The sequence below is a fragment of the Charadrius vociferus genome, unplaced genomic scaffold (genome assembly GCF_000708025.1).
Source record: "Charadrius vociferus isolate BGI_N301 unplaced genomic scaffold, ASM70802v2 scaffold407, whole genome shotgun sequence".
Classification (NCBI taxonomy): Eukaryota; Metazoa; Chordata; class Aves; order Charadriiformes; family Charadriidae; genus Charadrius; species Charadrius vociferus.
In genome coordinates, this window is record NW_009649852.1 from 471941 (window position 1) to 490556 (window position 18616).

At 45.1% G+C, this 18616-nt stretch overlaps 1 protein-coding gene across 1 annotated transcript in view; it reads right to left on the reverse strand.

The window, feature by feature from the left end:
* Window positions 1-3484: 3484 nt before the first annotated feature.
* The window catches only part of FCHSD2 (FCH and double SH3 domains 2), a 175680-nt gene continuing 160548 nt past the window's right edge, over window positions 3485-18616 (reverse strand). Inside the window, exons 12-19 of the mRNA XM_009890990.1 lie at window positions 17292-17453; window positions 9480-9614; window positions 8588-8671; window positions 8252-8429; window positions 7711-7931; window positions 6583-6712; window positions 6338-6420; window positions 3485-3740 (exon numbers count right to left, since the gene is read on the reverse strand). Of these exons, the coding sequence (XP_009889292.1) occupies window positions 3657-3740; window positions 6338-6420; window positions 6583-6712; window positions 7711-7931; window positions 8252-8429; window positions 8588-8671; window positions 9480-9614; window positions 17292-17453 (1077 nt within the window). The 3' untranslated portion in view covers window positions 3485-3656. The remainder of the gene's footprint in view (window positions 3741-6337; window positions 6421-6582; window positions 6713-7710; window positions 7932-8251; window positions 8430-8587; window positions 8672-9479; window positions 9615-17291; window positions 17454-18616) is intronic.

Genomic DNA, 18616 nt, shown 5'->3' on the forward strand with positions numbered 1-18616 from the left:
AAATCCCAAGCAGAATATAGACCCCCGGAGCGTTTTTTATTTTTCCCCAATTCCTTTTTTTTTTTTTTGCCTCGAAGTAGCTGCTGAGTGCTGTGCAAATGGCCGCCATCTCCCGCTCGCCGGCCAACGGCAGCACTGGGAGCTTGCCACTCGCTTGGGAATGCACTCCAGGGTGAAGAGGTTTTCAGGGAAATAAGTTATCCCGATGTTAACAACAAGAACGATGCAATCACAGCACACCCGCGGGATGGGCATTATCTGCCAGGTTTGTTTCGTCACGGCAAAGCTTTTAAGGAAGGGGGAAGGAGAAAGAGCAGAGGCATGAAGGCATCTTGCTAAACAAGGGAAGAAATGCAAAGTGGCATCATTGGTGGATCTGAGGATTGACATCCTTTATAAGCGATGCCGACGGTGAAAAGGATCACATGCAACAAGGGTTGTGTGTGACGCAGCAAGGAAAGGAGAGATGCAACGAGCAGGAAGGTAAAAGAAAAGGGCAAAGCGGGCAAAGCAGCAAGCCAGGACAATAATTTTTGGAGGAGCACAGCGAATGCGTGTAAAAAGCAGGGGAGGATGGGATTTCTCAAGGGAAGAGGCTGCAGGAGCTCAGGGGAAAACCACTGAAAGGCTGTGTGACAGCTGTGCGTGACCAGCGGAGACGAGAGGTGAAAGATCTAACCCACCGCTGCGGCAACGCCCGGCGGCCGATGGCGTTCAAACAGGGTGAAACAGTCTCGACTCCAAAGAGCTGAAGGCAAAACCGGGGGAAGAAAATCGTCAGGGAGAGCTGCGGTGTCCCTTAGCACCTACCGCAAAAAAAGCACTCACTTGCGAGAAACGGCCCCGCGGCAGGCGAGGGACTGGCGACCGCCGGCGGCTTCCCAGCGCCGGGAAGAAAATACAAGGGGGAAACCCGGAGCGTAAAAGGATGCGAAGGCTAAAGGGGTTTGGGATGCGGCGGAAACGCTCCTCGCACAATTAGGCAAATCAACTCTATTAAAGGACAATCACGCCAAAGAGTTATTATCAATCACTCTCCCTCTTTTTCTTTATGCAATTAGCCTAATTGCATAAAGGCTATTAAGCAATTATTTCGATAACTGGAGCTTTGTTACTGGCTCTCCATTTTTCGGCGTAATTTTGCCCCTCATATAAATACCACCTTAAAGCGATATTTAAAGATCACTTCAAGTATGCGCATAAGTGTTTTCCCAAACAGGAGATTCAAATTGCTGTGTAAAGGCATAAACTACACAAACGGTACCCAACAAAATTCCTCGTTTTTATCCCCAAATGTCAGGTTGCCCCTCAATCACGGAGCTACGCCCAAGTCCGCGGCAGGCGGAGCGGTGTCTGTATCGAGGCGACGTCCCGGATTTCGTTCCACTTTTTTATTATTCAACTTTTTATACATAATAAATACAAACTTTTTACAGCCAATATAAAGAAAGCATTTTGCACCTATGCTTTCAGTGTACTGACGCTGTACACGATGATACGTCGAATACATGCCCTGTATGAAGAAATCATAGTTAAAAAGGAGGCATATTTTTACAACTTTTTTTTTTTTTTCCGTTTTTCCTTTTTAAATAAAATTAGCAGCTCTTACAGAAAATATTTTAAAATACAACTAAAGAGACTTTAAATAACACTTTCTGAATTTTGAAAGTCCGGGTATGAAGGACACAGAGAAACTGGCCAAAGAAATTGGAAGGTGAACGTTATGGCAATACTTGCTTTTCTCCTGCATTGTGAAGCTTTCAAAATTTCCGCAAACAGTTAAATCTTTTTTAAAAACTTTTTTTTTTTTTCTCCTCTTTTTAAACTTAAGAATAAGTTTGATAAACACATAAAAAGACCTCAAACAGATCAACAGGACAAGAGGTGCAAAAGAATGAAAAATACGGAAAAGACTTCATTGGACAGTCACGGGTTTCCTAACTGATCCACGAATTATTCTCTTCAAACAGCCCCACTCTGGGTGAAAGATCCCCCTGGGAAAGGAGATTGGCAAACACGGATGTCTCAGAGACCCAGCCCGGGTTGGGATTTACAAGTATGTGCAAAGTTTATGAGAAAATTTTGTTAGATGATTATTTTTGTTTGTTTGTTTTTGCAAATGCAGCCTCAAAAAAATAGCCCTTGTTAGTAAACTAAAGGTAGAAAACTTACTGGCTTAGGAAAAAAAAATAATGAAGACATAAGAGCGCATTCAACAGAACCCATATAACAGCTCAAAAACCCCAACCTTGTGATGCCTTTTAACTGAAGCTTTGATCTGATGGACATTGCTGAAAATAATTTAGTAAGCACACCTGAAAAAAAACCAAACCTGTTTTCATCCAGTTTTTCCCTCTCCTCTGACCGCTTCCACGTCACAACTCAGGATACCCTCTGCCCTTTTCTTTCAAACAACAAAAAAAACCCGCTTCCTTTTCCGAGATCCCCGATCGAAAATGAGTTTTGAAATTCTTTTACTCTCTCTTTCTCGCCTAAGAGCCATTGGAGACCGTAGTCCCGGCCACCAAGGCGGCCCCAAGGCCTGGCAGAACCCGGAGCTCTTCCCGGCGCTTTGGCTCCGGCTCAGTAACGGCCTTCGCACGGGAAAACGCTACAGGACCATCCAATGCAAAACCGAAATAACGCATGTAAATAACTCTAAATGTAACTTCTAACTCTAGCCAGACGTGTTGATGACAAAGATATACTGCTAACGTTGGATAATAAAGTACACGGCAATAATTGGGATAAGAGTGACCCAAATACTTTAAAAAAAAACAAAAACAAAACCAATAATCCCCCAAATCTGCTAAGAAAAAAAAAAAACCAGCTCAATTTCCAGATCTAGGCAAAAATCTCACTTACTTTTCTACCAGTTGGTTTATGCTATGGAACAAGATGTTGCTACTAATTCAGCACCTCCATATTAGATACTCTATTACTAAATGTACTGCATAAATATTAATACAAAGAACATTTAGTTCTGTTTAACTGTTAATTATTGAAGAGGTGTGCATTAATGTCATCAACGCCGTATGATCTGCATCACTTTTCCTTATCTAGAAGATTATTTTTCCCGTTTCTTCCTTTCTGCAAGGGGATTAAAGAGGAGCCAGCCTCTCCTTATACTCATTTTTCAGTTCCCTTTTTCATTCCGCGAGCTCTGATTAACACCTAATCAGCCGAGTAACGCCACTTGAAGAATCGACAATCGTTAACGCATTCCTATGGCAACAGTAATATACTGTACTAACGCACGGGATGGACGAATGCTACGACTACGTTGCATGAATGAGGCTCTCGCCTCAGCCTCCGTATAAAAATGGACCTTCTTCAGCCAAGAGAGAAACCTGCTCCAAGGTAATCTGCTCGCTGTTTGGCCCGGCTTGGTTTGTGCTAAGAGAGGAAGAATGATGTATATAAATCAAAATAAACAAAACAAACCAAAAAAAAAAAAGAAAAGAAAGAAACCAAAAGAAAAAGGCACAAAATATTCATGACTGTGGGAAGGAATCCACCACGTCACTGCCACAGAAACCCCTCCCTATCTCTTGCTCTATTTAAAGTCTTCATCATGCAAAGGTGCCTAAAAACGAGATCGACCAAATACCGCGTTTGGTCTTGATTGTAGCACTACTACTGAACTAGTCCAATCGTTACACCAGAGTAATTTCCACGTCCTCGATCTTCTCTGTTGTCCGGCGATGATGCTGCGTCGGGGGCGGTGGAGCTGCTCGCACCTGAAACAGCCAGAACCAGCCTGTAACTATCAGAAAATGGTCAAAATTTCACAACTTGTAGAGATTAAAACCATGACTTTGGGCTTTTAACTCAAGATGATGCAAATATACAGATGGTGTATTAAGATCAACAGAACTCCAGTGAGTAACCAGCCGAGTTCAGGTCCAGCAGTCTCCAGTTAAGCCATCACGGCTCTTCATTATAGACTGTCACTGCTCTCAATGATTTCCCTCTGATTTTTCCCCAGGGTGAGCGTCAGTCACGACGGGGCAAAGGCATGGAGTGAAATACCCTATCTGTTCTGCCTGTACCTCTGCGGGACGTAAACCTGGGACGGACTTTGAACTTTACATCAAACGCTTTACAGCCGGTGACGCCCGTGCCTGGAACGCAGAAGAACCTCCTGCTGCATCTCAGCAGCTTATTCCTGTTCATAGAATCACAGAATCGCTGAGGTTGGAAGGGACCTTTAAGATCATCAAGACCAACCATTAACCTACCCTGACTACACCTCTAAACCATGTCCCTCAGCGCCACATCTACCCTTTTTTTAAACCCCTCCAGGGATGGCGAATCCCCCCCCTCCCTGGGCAGCCTGTTCCGATGTCTAACAACCCTTTCAGTGAAAAAATGTTTCCTAATATCCAATCCAAACCTCTCCTGACATAACTTGAACCCATTTCCTCTCGTCCTATCACTTGTCACCAGGGAGAAGAGCTCAGCCCCCCCCTCTCTACCCCCTCCTTTCAGGGAGTTGTAGAGGGTGAGAAGGTCTCCCCTCAGCCTCCTCTTCTCCAGGCTGAACACCCTCAGGTCCCTCAGCCGCTCCTCATCAGACGTGTCCTCCAGACCCCTCACCAGCTCCGCTGCCCTTCTCTGGACACGCTCCAACACCTCAATGTCCTTCTTGTCGTGAGGGGCCCAAAACTGAACACAGCACTCGAGCTGAGACCTCACCAGTGCCGAGTACAGGGGGACGATCACTGCCCCAGTCCTGCTCACCACACTATTCCTGATACAGCCCAGGATGCTGTTGGCCTTCTTGGCCACCTGGGCACACTGCTGGCTCATATTCAGCCGGATTTCCACCAACACCCTCAGGTCCTTTTCTGCCAGGGTTCAATCGATCACTGACCCAAATGACAGACACCTGAAATCTGATGCTATTTTTACACTCTGCGACATTGATAAAGATGTTATCACTCCTGACCGAGATGACCTTACGCACTAACAGCATCTCACACAGGGTTTTTATCACGTGATTTCAAAATCCACCAGAGCTATGGAAAATTGGAATTGTGGAGCAATACTGGAACAAACTTCACAATATTTTCATATTTAAAATGCAATACTAACAGAAATCCTTTCAATTAAAGCATGACACCATAGTATCGTCTTGAAAAGAGAGTAAATTGCAAGAAACTTGTGAAGAAAATCTAAATCTACAAAATGGAAAAGCTGAATCGATGTCTTTTTACAGGGGAATAAGATAACGTGAAGCTTCTCTGTTCAATACGTAAATACTTAACGATGCAGCTCTACCTCTGCCTCACTATGTCAATGAATAAGGGTAACTCACTGACTACTGGAATATTCAGCATATCATTTCTGAATATCCGAAAATGCTGTTTTTCTGCGACCTCACGCATTGAGAACGCCAGGAAAATACAAACGTTACATCTTAATACGATTTGGTTTAGGACTTTGAAACCCCTAAAACTTGATTTCAAGGTTAATCCCAGGAGATGGATTTTGCAAGTTCTAAGCGATTAAATTCTTCCTTTCCTGTCCTAGCAAAATCTCTCTTTCTAGGCAGCAGAGACATCACCAAATACTTATCTTATCATGAAGAATTTTTAATCCAAAACCTTCAAAATCAAGAGGTTGGGAAATAAATTTAACCCTAAATGAGATCGAGTCACAAGGACAGCGTATCACGTCAGACTGCGGGTGAGAAGCTGTGTCTGCCAGCACGTGGCAGAAGCAGCAATTGTACAAATCCTGCGATTAAACTCTTCTGGCATTTATTCACCATCTCTTTTTTAGTTCTGTTTAGGGGTTCTTACATGCGGCAAGAACGGAAATAATCTCCCAGCGCCTGAAAAGGCAGCAGAAGTTTATCGACTCACATCTGTTTTATTATCATTATAGATGTAATTTCCGCCCAGGTTAGATTTCACGATTCCTACACCTCGCGCAGAGCCACGCGGGTATCACAACCATAACGGCGGACGCAGAAGGGCAGGTTAGATGAAAAGATAGGGGACGGATAAGATTCAAGGTCATCTTTAAACACAGTGACTTACTGTTTAAACAAGCGCAGCTTTGTTCTGTTCTAGCGTTCACTTTATCTCAAACAGCTCTCGTGTTCTATAGCTCTTTGCCACCTCTACGGCATTATCCACGGGGAGAGAGCACACCTTTCCTCGCACTATTCAGCCGAGATATTGCATTTTTATACATAGTCGTTGGATTTGCAGATCGTCAGGTGCTGTATCACCACTCTGCTTTGAACGTCCCTACCCCGATTCACCCAGACCCGTCCCTACGACTCGGTAGCATCGATAAAACCGATAGTATTTGTTTTTTAACTTACAGGTCGCAGTTTGCCATAGGAAGTTTCGGGAGGAATTCGTGGAGGCTGTGAGAATCCAGGAGACTCTGAACCGAAGCTGTTTTCTGAAAGAGTAAGCAACAACCCATCAGAAACCAGCCCCTCCGTATTGCTGAATTAAACTTACGGTGCCGAAAAAGCTTCTTTCTTCCCCCGCCACAAAATGCGAACATTCTAAATTAAGCATTTAGCTGCAATGTTTCTTTTACTAGCACAAAATTTCTTACCGTTAGTTGACGGTGATCTGGGGAAGTACTGAGAACCTCTTTTATCCGGACTGTGGTAGGGACTGGTGGGAGGCTGGTCATAGAGCGGCAGCGGTGGAAGGGAGTTATTAGGCTTCGGAGTCGGGGATACCTGTGGTAAGCAGAGAGGGGTGATGCAGAAGACCTTACTGCTCGGCGGATTTTAGGTACGCAGCGAGCTGCAGTAAGTTCTCTGACACATCAGTACAGTAGGAACTTGCATCTGGGGAAAAAACACCCGGCAAAAGCGCTCTCAGGTATGTTTGGGAAGGAAAGCCACGATATCCAACAGTGATTATATATATATTTGAAATCATAGGTTGCCACTGAGCAGAAATTTTCATCCTCTCCCAGATAATTTAGGCGACTTTTTGAAGGTTATCTGAAGAAAAATCATTTGATCGAGTGTGTTTCTCCACATATATTCACACAAAAGCGTTACGATTGTGGAGTTTTATCCCAACTCAATCGCACATTTATTATTTCAATGTTAAGTTTTCATGGTCTTCCCAAATCAAAGAATAAAAATACTGGAGAAATTAATTCGTAGGGAATGTGGAAGTCCAGTTTCTAGCGCCACAGCTACACATGAGAATGTGACTGATTTTCTATTATGATAGAAGGATTACAGACCCACACTGAAATGAGAATGTTTTTGCAAAAAATACCGTAATACAATATTCAGCGGTATTTTGCCCTTCAAAACCTGAGAGGATACAGAACAGATTTAAGTATGAAAGCATTAAATTAGGGCTGAGAGCGCCTGTAATTCTCCTTTTGCCAGGCGGCGTTTGGCGTCTCAGTCTATGCCTTAAATTAACTGCAAGAAGTTGACTGTGAATCTTCTCCTTTGGCTCACTGCCCTTCTACCCAAATACTTGCCTTTATTCGCAAATCTGTTACATTTCCCAAAATGTATCAGCTGATAAGTATTAGGCTGGGTAAGAAACGAAAACGTAAGCACTCAGGGGTTTGGTGGGTTTTTTTAATTAAATTCGTTCTGATTATTTCTTTTTTTCCTAAGGAAGCAGCAGATCTTTGCAGCCCCGCAAAATCGCCCCAAGAAACCAGTATCTTACGTGCAAGCTCCCACCTCAACTCTTTACGTACCTGGATATCTCCAATCCACTGAGTCTCTCCATTTTCTGAGGCCGTAAGCTCTTCAACTAATACTGATGGGAACACCCCAACGCGGCCGTTGAATTCTCCTTCCCAAAAACCATCATCATCTTGATTTTCCTTGTTCAGGATGCGGATGATGGCTCCTTCCGGGAAGGAGAGCTCATCATCTGTCTGGCCCTCGTAATCGTAAAGTGCTTTTACAAAACAGACTGAAGAATAGGGGGGAAAAAAAAATAAAGTGGAATTAGCATGAGCTGAAAATCAAGTAATATACATAACTGCTGAGCCAAATTCTTTTAGTTTTCTTTAATTTGAGTTATGTTAATCTCAATTCTGGGAGATAGCCAAGTAAATTACACAGATTTGATATGAGATAGATAATTACTGAAGTTGTACTCAGATACTTCAGTTGTACTCAGATACGCATCAAATACAAGAAATTCTCACGTGTGACATCCAAACTGGATATGCAGAACGGTTTTGCCAACAAGCTTAATATACTATATTTTTTTTTTTTATTGGTATTTACCACTGGAGTCTCCATTCAGGCTGCCTGAGACTAAGTCAGCCTCAGTGGAGTTATTTGAGGTGTGTGAGCGACTATCCAGCGCCGCGAGGGACTGCAGCATACTCAGCAGGCTGCTGGACGTCGGGAACTGCAGGTACTTCTCCGGCACGTAACCCACTTGCCCCACTTTATTCCGTGCCTGTAAGCAAACGAGAGAAAAGACGCTCTGCTTTTGCATGCTATTCTGAAACGAATCCAAATCCTCTCTCCCATCCCAAGTTCTATTTCTAAAGAAATAGAATAGTGGAAAGAAACGGAAAGAAATAGCGGAAAGAAACAATCTCAGAAAAACGCTACCTTCACCCAGTCTTCCATATCTCCGTCTTCAATAACCTCCAACACCTCGTGTTCCTCGATGGTCAACTCATCCGGCTGCGAAGCCTGAAGTAAAGAACAGGAAGATTAGAAAATACAAGTGTTTTCAGGCGCACGGGACAGGCAGCCGAAGGAACATTCTCATCCAGACTTTTATTAAAAGTTCCCTTTTTCTAAAAAATCGGAAGCTTTACGATGTAGCGTGCTTGAAAACATATTATTCGGGGTTTTTCTGTATACCTACTGACATCCACAAGACTTTTTTTCAGTCCAGAGGATCGATGGAAGTACCCTGAATACCACTTAGCGCGTCGAACCCTATTTACGTTTGAAACCCTAATTATTCCGTAGACCAAGACTAAGCCTGCCACCGGCTTCGGCCACCGCAGCGGTGTGAATTACAGCAGCCCTTGCAGCGCTAGCAGAAATAAATAGCGCAAATGGAGTCTGTCAGCAGAGCTTTAACTCCTGAATGGTGGTGTCACTATTCCAGCGGACAGAAGAGCTCTGTGGTACGGCACGCAAAACGCCGAGAAGGCGTTTGGAATACAGCCGCACCGGGGCAGCAACAGAAATCACGACATCTTCAAAAGGCACCCGGGCTCCTTGGAGCCGGACAGGGACATCTCTACAGGCTGCAATTCACGCGCAGACTCCGGTACTCCGCTGAACTGGAGCTTCAATGTGTTTCACAACGGTATGGATTTTACACTACTGCAGTTTTTCACAGGCAGATGTTAGATATAGTTAATGCGCACCACTGTTGAGCTGACATTCTACTTCAAACTCCCACAGAACAGTTACAGCTATCATTCATTTGCTGTGTAATTCATTTTTCTAATCAATTATTAAAAAAAAAATAAATATCACAAACCTTATACGAATACACGACTTTGCAGGTGAGAGGATAATTTCTTAGAGTACCAGAAGGACTAGAACTACTGTCATCAAAAACATCCATGCTGTCTTCAAACTCTTCGCCTTCTTCCTTTTCTGCATCAGCATTAATCTATTAAAACAAACGAAACTTGGCATTATACCATCAAATCAAAATAAGTGAAGAAATAAGAATAAAAATGAATTGGTCAATATTCTTCGGTGTGTTTTTTTTTTTTAACTGATGATTATTGAAATTGGACCGAAAAAAAAAAAAAGACTAAATAATATTCAACATCCGATTCTCAAACACCATCGGGAAAGCAGTCACCAACCGAAGCAAATACAGAGAAGCAAAAGAGTAAGAGCTGTCACCAAATTACATCTTTGCTTAATTCAGCTGTGTTTCTTCATTCCAGCACAGACCCGCGGACTTCAAACTTTAGAAGATTTTGGAAGGTCCAACTCAACCGCTGGACAGTTATCTGTTTTCCATATAAGCTGTGGGAGAGTGACTAATGTACTTTGGAGATGGCGTTTCAGAGGCACAGCAAATAGTTTAATGGAAAAAAGAGTCACTTACAGAGGATTTATGCTACTGAAAGATTAATGTACCTGTGACCACACGTCATAAACTGAAACTGCAGGGGAAATACTTAAATTTGAAACAAACAAACAAACAAAAATCGTCCTTCTGGTGTGTTCCGCACAACAGATTTGCTGCAGTTCATTAAAAAAAAAAAAAGAATTTTTAGAGAAAGGATGATGATTAAAAACGAGCTATAAATGTTGAAATAAAAACTGAAGTCAATACACTGGAAAAATACAAGTTTCTATAAATGTGGTTTGGGCAACGTTGACACGAGCTGTGCTTTGGCCTTGTGCCTGGATTAAATTATGACTAAACACTTTATCTCATGTGAAAACAGGTGAGTCCTTCCAATCAAAGGCAATGCTGTTACATGTTTGCCTTCTTCCCTTTATTCATTCTTTTTAATCTGGGAGTGAATTTGGTATTCCTCATGAACACTAAAAGGCTGATAAATCAAGAACAAATTAGGCTGAGACCGAAAAGGCACTGTGCGGGTTCCTAAACCAGCTGTCCCCACACCTCTGCCCTGGGACATCTTTGCTCTTGCAGACCTGGAGCAGATGAGCACAGAGTTCCATCATCTTCTGACTTAATATTTATTTTTATGTTACAATTTCTAGATCCTTGTAATTCATATGATTTTTTTTTTCCCCCACTCGTTTTCATTCAAATGCACTTTGCATCCATTGCGACTTCAATGGATGAATGGCTGGAGAGCAGCCCCGAGGAGGAGGACCTGGGGGTGCTGATTGACCAGAAGCTCAGCATGAGCCAGCAATGTGCGATCGTAGCCCAGAAGGCCAACTGTATCCTGGGCTGCATCAGAAGAAGTGTGGCCAGCAGAGCGAGGGAGGTGATTCTGCCCCTCTACTCCACTCTGGTGAGACCCCACCTGGAGTACTGCCTCCAGCTCTGGAGTCCCCAACAGAAGAAAGATGTGCACCTGTTGGAACAGGTCCAGTGGAGGCCGTGAAGATGATCCGAGGGCTGGAGCCCCTCTGCTGGGAGGACAGGCTGGGAGAGTTGGGGGGGTTCAGCCTGAGAAGGAGAGGCTCTGGGGAGACCTTAGAGTGGCCCTCCAGTACCTAAAGGGGCTCCAGGAGAGCTGGCGAGGGATTTTTTACAAGGGCATGGAGTGATAGGATGAGGGGGAATGGCTTCCAACTGGAAGAGGGGAGATTGAGATGAGATATTAGGAAGAAATTCTTTACTCTGAGGGTGGTGAGCCTCTGGCGCAGGTTGCCCCGAGAAGCTGTGGCTGCCCCATCCCTGGAGGTGCTCAAAGCCAGGTTGGACGGGGCTTGGAGCAACCTGGGTTGGTGGGAGGTGTCCCTGCCCATGGCAGGGGGTTGGAACTGGATGATCTTCAAGGTCCCTTCCAACCTAAACCATTCTACGATTCTATGAAATGTGTTCACAGATGTTGCGGTAACAATATACCCGCTGTCCTACCTGGCTAATGCTTTGATATATTACCAACTAACTATAAATTACGGCAAATTTAAGGTTTCCCCCTCCAGTTTCTAACTGCTTTTTGCTGTGCATGGTCTGTGTCCCAGCAGCCAGGGTTGACACTCAGCTGAGGGCCATATGAAACATCATGGAAATGAGTGGATCATGGCTAGAAAGACTCGTTTGTAAAACATCTGGTCCTGGTTTTCTAACATGAGGAAGAAAAATACATGTTAATTTTCAGTGTGTGGGCTGCGCGAACTCCTTGAATAGCATCATTTGCAAAGTAGGAACACAGAGGGAAAACAGCATTAATGATACAGAGAACTTAGCAGCTTGTTTCATAACGCTCAGCTTTCAACCGAGTCTGGTAGCATTTTGCAATACACATATTTAGGGACTGAAACCACAATTTGGTTTGCACAGGTCGCTGGTAACAGATGACAATCACGCTTGAGTATGAACCAGTAACCGAATATTTAGACTCATAGAATCGTCTAGGTTGGAAGGGACCTTGAAGATCAGCGAGTCCAACCATCAACCCAACACCGCCAAAACCACCGCTAAACCATGACCCCTCAGCACCACATCTGCCCATCTTTTAAATCCCTCCAGGGATGGTGACTCCCCTACTTCCCCGGGCAGCCTGTGCCAGTGCTTGACAACCTGTTTGGTGAAGAAATTTTTCCCAATATCCAATCTAAACCTCCCCTGGTGCAACTTGAGGCCGTTTCCTCTTGTCCCATCGCCTGTTCCTTGGGAGAAGAGATTGACGCCCCCCTCGCTACCCCCTCCTTTCAGGGAGCTGTAGAGAGTGAGAAGGTCTCCCCTCAGCCTCCTCTTCTCCAGGCTGAACACCCCCAGTGCCCTCAGCCGCTCCTCATCAGACGTGTCCTCCAGACCCCTCACCAGCTCCGTTGCCCTTCTCTGGACACACTCCAGCACCTCAATGTCTTTCTTGTAGTGAGGGGCCCAAAACTGAACACAGCACTCGAGGTGGGGCCTCACCAGTGCCAAGGACAGGAGGATGATCACTGCCCCAGTCCTGCTGGCCACACTGTTCCTGATACAGGCCAGGATGCCATTGGCCTTGTTGGCCACCTGGGCACACTGCTGGCTCATATTCAGCCGGATGTCCACCAACACCCCCAGGTCCTTCTCCTCCAGGCAGCTTTCCAGCCTCTCCTCCCCAAGCCATCCATGGGCTTGGTGTGACCCAAGCGCAGGACCTGGCACTTGGCCTTGGTGACCCTCACACCACTGGCTCGGCCCATCGGTCCATCCTGTCCACATCCCTCTGCAGAGCCATCCTACCCTCAAAGAGGTTGACACTCCCCCCCAACTCGGTATCATCTGCGAACTTACTGAGGGTGCACTCGATCCCCTCATCCAGATTGTTGGTAAAGATATCAGAGAACCGGCCGCAGTGCTCAGCCCTGGGGAACACCACTCGTGAAAGACACTATATCCCTTTACAGTGAAAATCATCCACTTTCACGTTCCGTACCAACATACCAACTGCAAATTTTATTTCTAACCCTGCAATACTCTACCCCTACTGTACAAATGTTTCTACTAACTGTACTGCTTCAGGTCCCAACAAATAGGAAACACAAAGACATTATTCCCTCTTCCTTTTTTTGAATAAATTACATTTACAATACATTAGTTGCAGGCAGCATATACACTGCGTATTTTTTCCCGATGATATTAAAATTCAAAATGACAATTAACTGTTTTGGGCATGTACACTGGAAAAAAAATAGGTATTCCCTCCCAAGATTATGCATTTCATCATTATATCAGAAAGTCAGTCGACTGGAGAGGTGATGAGGTATTAACTCCTTCAGCTCGTTATATTATTGCAGCTGGTTAAATAAGTACAGTGATAACAAGGCATCGATGCTGCTTTCTTCTTTTTAGCTCTTCAAAAGAAAACATATCGAGAGCTTTGCTGAACAAATTATGTCATGACAAAGACCGGCACAAAGAGCGAAGCCGCGCAGGATGTAGGGACAGCAGGTAGCCGGTTTCTGAACGTTAGACACTGCCCGCTCGTCAAGAGTGAAGTGAAAGTGCTGCTTGTTATACGCTGCACTAAATCTTCTAACAATTGCAAGCAGCATAAATTCGGGAACAGTTCTAAGAATTTCATCTCCGGGCTGTCCTCGTCTGGCCTGCCAAGGTCAACAGCATCTTTTTTATTTTTTTATAGGGGAGCGTGCGTAAGTGTAAAAGGGGAAAATAAGAATCAGAGTTTAACCTCCCACGCCGTGGCATCTGCTGGCTCGCCAGGGACTAGCACGGGGTTTGGCTCCAGGGCCAATGCCGGCATGTCTGCTGAGAGAGAGAACAAGGCGCTGGGCGCAATCCAACACACACAACGGGAAGCGAAAGGAGGTGGAGAACGAGGAGAAAGGGAAAACACCACTGTTGAACACAGCTATGTAACATGTCCTCCTCTATCCTGGCTAGAAAGGATGTGAAATGAAAGTCGGCAGAGGAACTCCTTTGGGATTTGGGAAGGCTGAAGCTTGGATCTGCACGCTACAACTCCAACCTCTAATTATACTATTTACTGCGGGGATAAAGCCTGCGGAGACGGGCTGGGCAGAGCAGCGATTCTAAAACCATTACTGCAAATCGCTGTCACTGTGTTTGAGCTCTGCATGTAACATGGAATCATAGAATGGTTTGGGTTGGAATGGACCTTAAAGATCATCCAGAGTTCCAACCCCCCTGCCCTGGGCAGGGACACCTCCCACCAGCCCAGGTTGCTCCAAGCCCCGTCCAACCTGGCCTTGAACACCTCCAGGGATGGGGCAGCCACAGCTTCTCTGGGCAACCTGGGCCAGGGGCTCACCACCCACACAGGGAAAAACTTCTTCCTAATATCTCATTTAAATCTCCCCTCTTCCATTTGAAGCCATTCCCCCTCATCCCATCACTACATGTCCTTGTAAAAAGTCCTTCCCCAGCTCTCCTGGAGCCCCTTTAGGCACTGGAAGGGGCTCTGAGCTCTCCCCTTTTTCGCCTTCTCTTCTCCAGGCTGACCCCCCCCAACTCTCCCAGCCTGTCCTCCCAGCAGAGGGGCTCCAGCCCTCCCAGCATCAAAAATCCCCCCTCGCCCTGCTGGCCACGCTGCTGGGGATGCAGCCCGGGATGCCGGGGGCTCGCTGGGCTGCCAGCGCACATTGCCGGCTCATGGTGAGCTTCTCACCCACCAACACCCCCAAGTCCTTCTCCTCAGAGCTGCTCTCCATCCCTTTATCCCCAGCCTGGATATGTGCTTGGGATTGCCCCAACCCATGTGCAGGACCTTGCACTTGGCTTTGCTGAACTTCATGAGTTTTGCACATGCCCACCTCTCCAGCTTGTCCAGCTCCCTCTGGACATCTTAGAAGAAACATGCCAACACCCTGAAGAAAGCAGTGCGGAGTCAGCGCTTGCTCACTTTCTGAACTAAAGTTGACATAGAGGAAAATATCTGTATGTCCAAAAAAGTCTTTCCCTCTAAGGGTTTGCCACCATTACCAAGAAAACAATAAGGAAGCAGGAAAGTATGAAGAAACATGAGCAGGATTTTTTCTGTGGAGATACCACACGCTTGTTGAAATGGGAGATTTTGTTTCTCTTAGGTGGTCAGTGAAAGCAAGCCATTTGCTAAATCCCAGAATCCCAGACTGGTCAGGGTTGGAAGGGACCTCTGAAGCTCCCCCAGTGCCACCCCCTGCCAGAGCAGGGGCACCTCCAGCAGTGGCACAGGACGGCGTCCAGGCGGGTTTGGGATGGCTCCAGAGTGGGAGACTCCCCCACCTCTCTGGGCAGCCTGTGCCACTGCTCTGCCACCCTCACAAGAATGAAGTCCCTCCTCATGTTTAGATGCAACTGCCTATGGTCAAGCTTGTGCCCGTTCCCTCTTGTCCTGTCACTGGGCACCACTGAACAAAGACTGTTCCCCTCAGTCTTCTCTTCTCCAGACTGAACAGCCCCAAGTCCCTCAGCCTTTCCTCATCACAAAGATGCTCCAGTCCCCTCATCATCTCCGTAGCCCTTTGCTGGACCCTCTCCAGCAGTTCTCTGTCCTTCTTGACCCGGGGAGCCCCGAACTGGACACAGTGCTCCAGATGTGGCCTCCCCAGGGCAGAGCAGAGGGGGAGGATGACCTCCCTCCACCTGCTGACCACGGCTTGATGCCCCCCAGGATGCCATTGGCCTTCTTGGCCGCCAGGGCACATTGCTGGCTGATGCCTACAATGCAATGAAAAACCCCATTCCCCTGAAAGTTTTGTTATACAGAAGATATATTGTGGCTGTCCAAAGTTCTTAAGATTAAAAACAAAGTACGAATTAATTACTTTCAATAGCATATGAAGACTATGGTTAGGAAAGTATCCACACACAAACCAGACTTTATAAAAGCCTCTAAATTTTGTTAAGTATTACGCAGAGAAAATTGAAAATTTGTTTGAGGCAAAGTGACTAAACCTTCAGGAATTTTTATTTGAGTTGGTTACTGGTGAGGAACAACAGATTGGGCAGTTTTACTGCCAAAGGTGACAGCTCAGCGTCGCGTGCCATGGAGGGGAATGAAAAAAAAAGAGAACAGGAGCTCTTTTAAGCAGTTCCTGTTTTCTGAACAGCGTTTCTTCGCTCGGGCAGCTGGTCGATTCAGCTATCGCTATTTTTTTTTTGAACCATATCATTCTCCAGGGGAGGTGTGGGGAGAGAAAACAGAGTTTGCTGTTCATTCTTTCTTGAATTACATAAAAACGTGCTTTCTTTCACGCAAAACAGATGGGAGATGTCTCGGCCTATTTTGCAAAGCAGCTATAGGCATTATAGACACAATTAGTACTCCTGAGTACAAAATCATTACCCATCTTTCATCGAACCAAGTCGCTTCTTAGTTCAATTTTGGGTATATTGGATGATATTTTCATAAGAGTTAGCGGGACTTCGGACACAACGAGCCGTACTCATGCAGTCGAATTGAACTGTTTATGAAGTTCCCTACTCTCTGGATGGAATGCAGCAGTGATCAGGTTTGTGCTCTCTTCCAATTTAAGTTCTTTACTGCTTGAAGTGAAACTAGTTATTCCTACAGAAAATGTCAAATATTTACTGTATCTCGAATAACAGGGCAGTAACTTGTAGGTGAGTAGTGGTAACATCTACAGCTATGACAAGTTCTTTGAGGGAAACATCTAACCCTGCTCACAGTCGGAGGGACTATTTTCCAAAGCTTCTCGCTGATTTTTAACGAATGAAATTTTCATCTCAACTATCCAAATCAATTTGGAAAACAGGCTTTGCTTTCTCGATGACTTTCACTGCGATCTGCACACACAAACGACTCTTGAAGAGATGATGTAGAGGTGACATTTTTCTAAATACTCGGGAAAAAACCCACCACCTTTCATGCAAGTATCTCAGATAACATCGTAAACTATCAACGAAACTTCAAAGAAACACGCAGACATTTTTCTTTTCACGAGATGGCAAATGAGTGTTATGGCGCTTATCCAAGGTCAGAAAAATCAATCTAAAGTAAACTCAGCAACAGAACACCAAAATCCCTTTTTTTTTCTTTTTTTTTGGTTTCTTCCATGAAATTCAGCCACGTAAAGCTACAAGATTTTTCCAGTTAACTAACAACCCATCAAATGTTATCAATTTGGTTTTCTATTCGATACGAAGTTAGGAGTTGCTACTAGGAAAGAGCCCCGGGGACATGAAATGACTTTTAGACGTCGGAAACCATACCAGGTGTGAAGAGCCGTTGTTGGTCACCGAAGGCAGGCTGGCCCAGCGTTCGTTTTCCAGTTCTTCCATCACTTGGTTCATGGCGCTTTTCAGCCACGTATCCACGGAGACACCGATCTGCTTCAGCAGATCAAGACGGGCTTCTGCTTTCAGCTTAATTATCTGAGGAAATAAACACGCGCAAGTCAAGAATTCTTAAAAGATTACATTTCGCTCCTCGCCGCCGTTCAAACGCGTTATTTCCCGATCTGCAAATTACGGAAATTATGCAAATAGGTGGCTCCGAAAGCTGCTCCACATGGAAACGAGTCCAGTTCTTCATTTCCTTGCTTGCGGGAAGGCGGTGAGAGCCAAGAGACAGGGAATGGTTTTCTAGAGATGTAAAACTACAGGCACAGCCGCTTCCACACCTTGGTGTTTTTAAAATAACACCTATTTATGCGAACTTTCTATTCATATATTCCTCTATTTCTATCCATCCATTCCAGTGGTTGGTTAGTTGAGATTATTTTCAAAGTGCAAAAACCCAGACAAAACCCAGTGCTTCACAGTACCTTTAAAATTAGGAATACTCCTGGGCTGTAGACCCCAGATGCCCTTTCGGCTGACGGCTAAACTGGATGCGATACGCAAATAAATGCGATGGGATAGACACACACAAACCCACCAACCCCCAACTGGGGCTATTTTCCATCAGCACTTGCCAGAGATCACAGGAAGCTTTTTGTTATGGAAACGGAATATCGTAATAATTCCAAAATTAAACAAATAACACACTTCAACAAACAGTTTCACGACTTTTGTCTTTAGAACAGAATGAAAATTTTGGGTTTTCTGACAGCTGGGTTCACTTCAGCATCCTGGCATGCTTTCCGGCTGACGGAGCCAAGGTTTTCACAAATTCATGGCAAACCACCACCCTGATCCAAATTATTTAACGATCTGAACAGAAGGAATGGAAAGAGTAGCATGAAGAAATTCCAAATTTCAAGAGAAGCGAAATTCAGAATCTCAAGAAAAGCCGAATTTCAAAGATTGCATCATTGGAGGTTAAACCTCGGAATAAAATGGAGGATATTTCTGTCCAGTCCAGCCCTATCATCACCATCCTGTTGCACTGGCTGATCACAGGAACAAAAATCACATAATTTACCAAACATCCTCCAGTGAGAGACTGATGGAGCCAACACCAGAAACGCACTGAACCGCCCTGGAGTTTTTCCTGCATTTTCTGGGGAAAAACTCCCCCTGGAGTTTTCATTCCCGTGAAGCCAGGGAATGGCTTCAAGCTCCAACAGGAGAGATTTAGACTGAACATTAGGAAA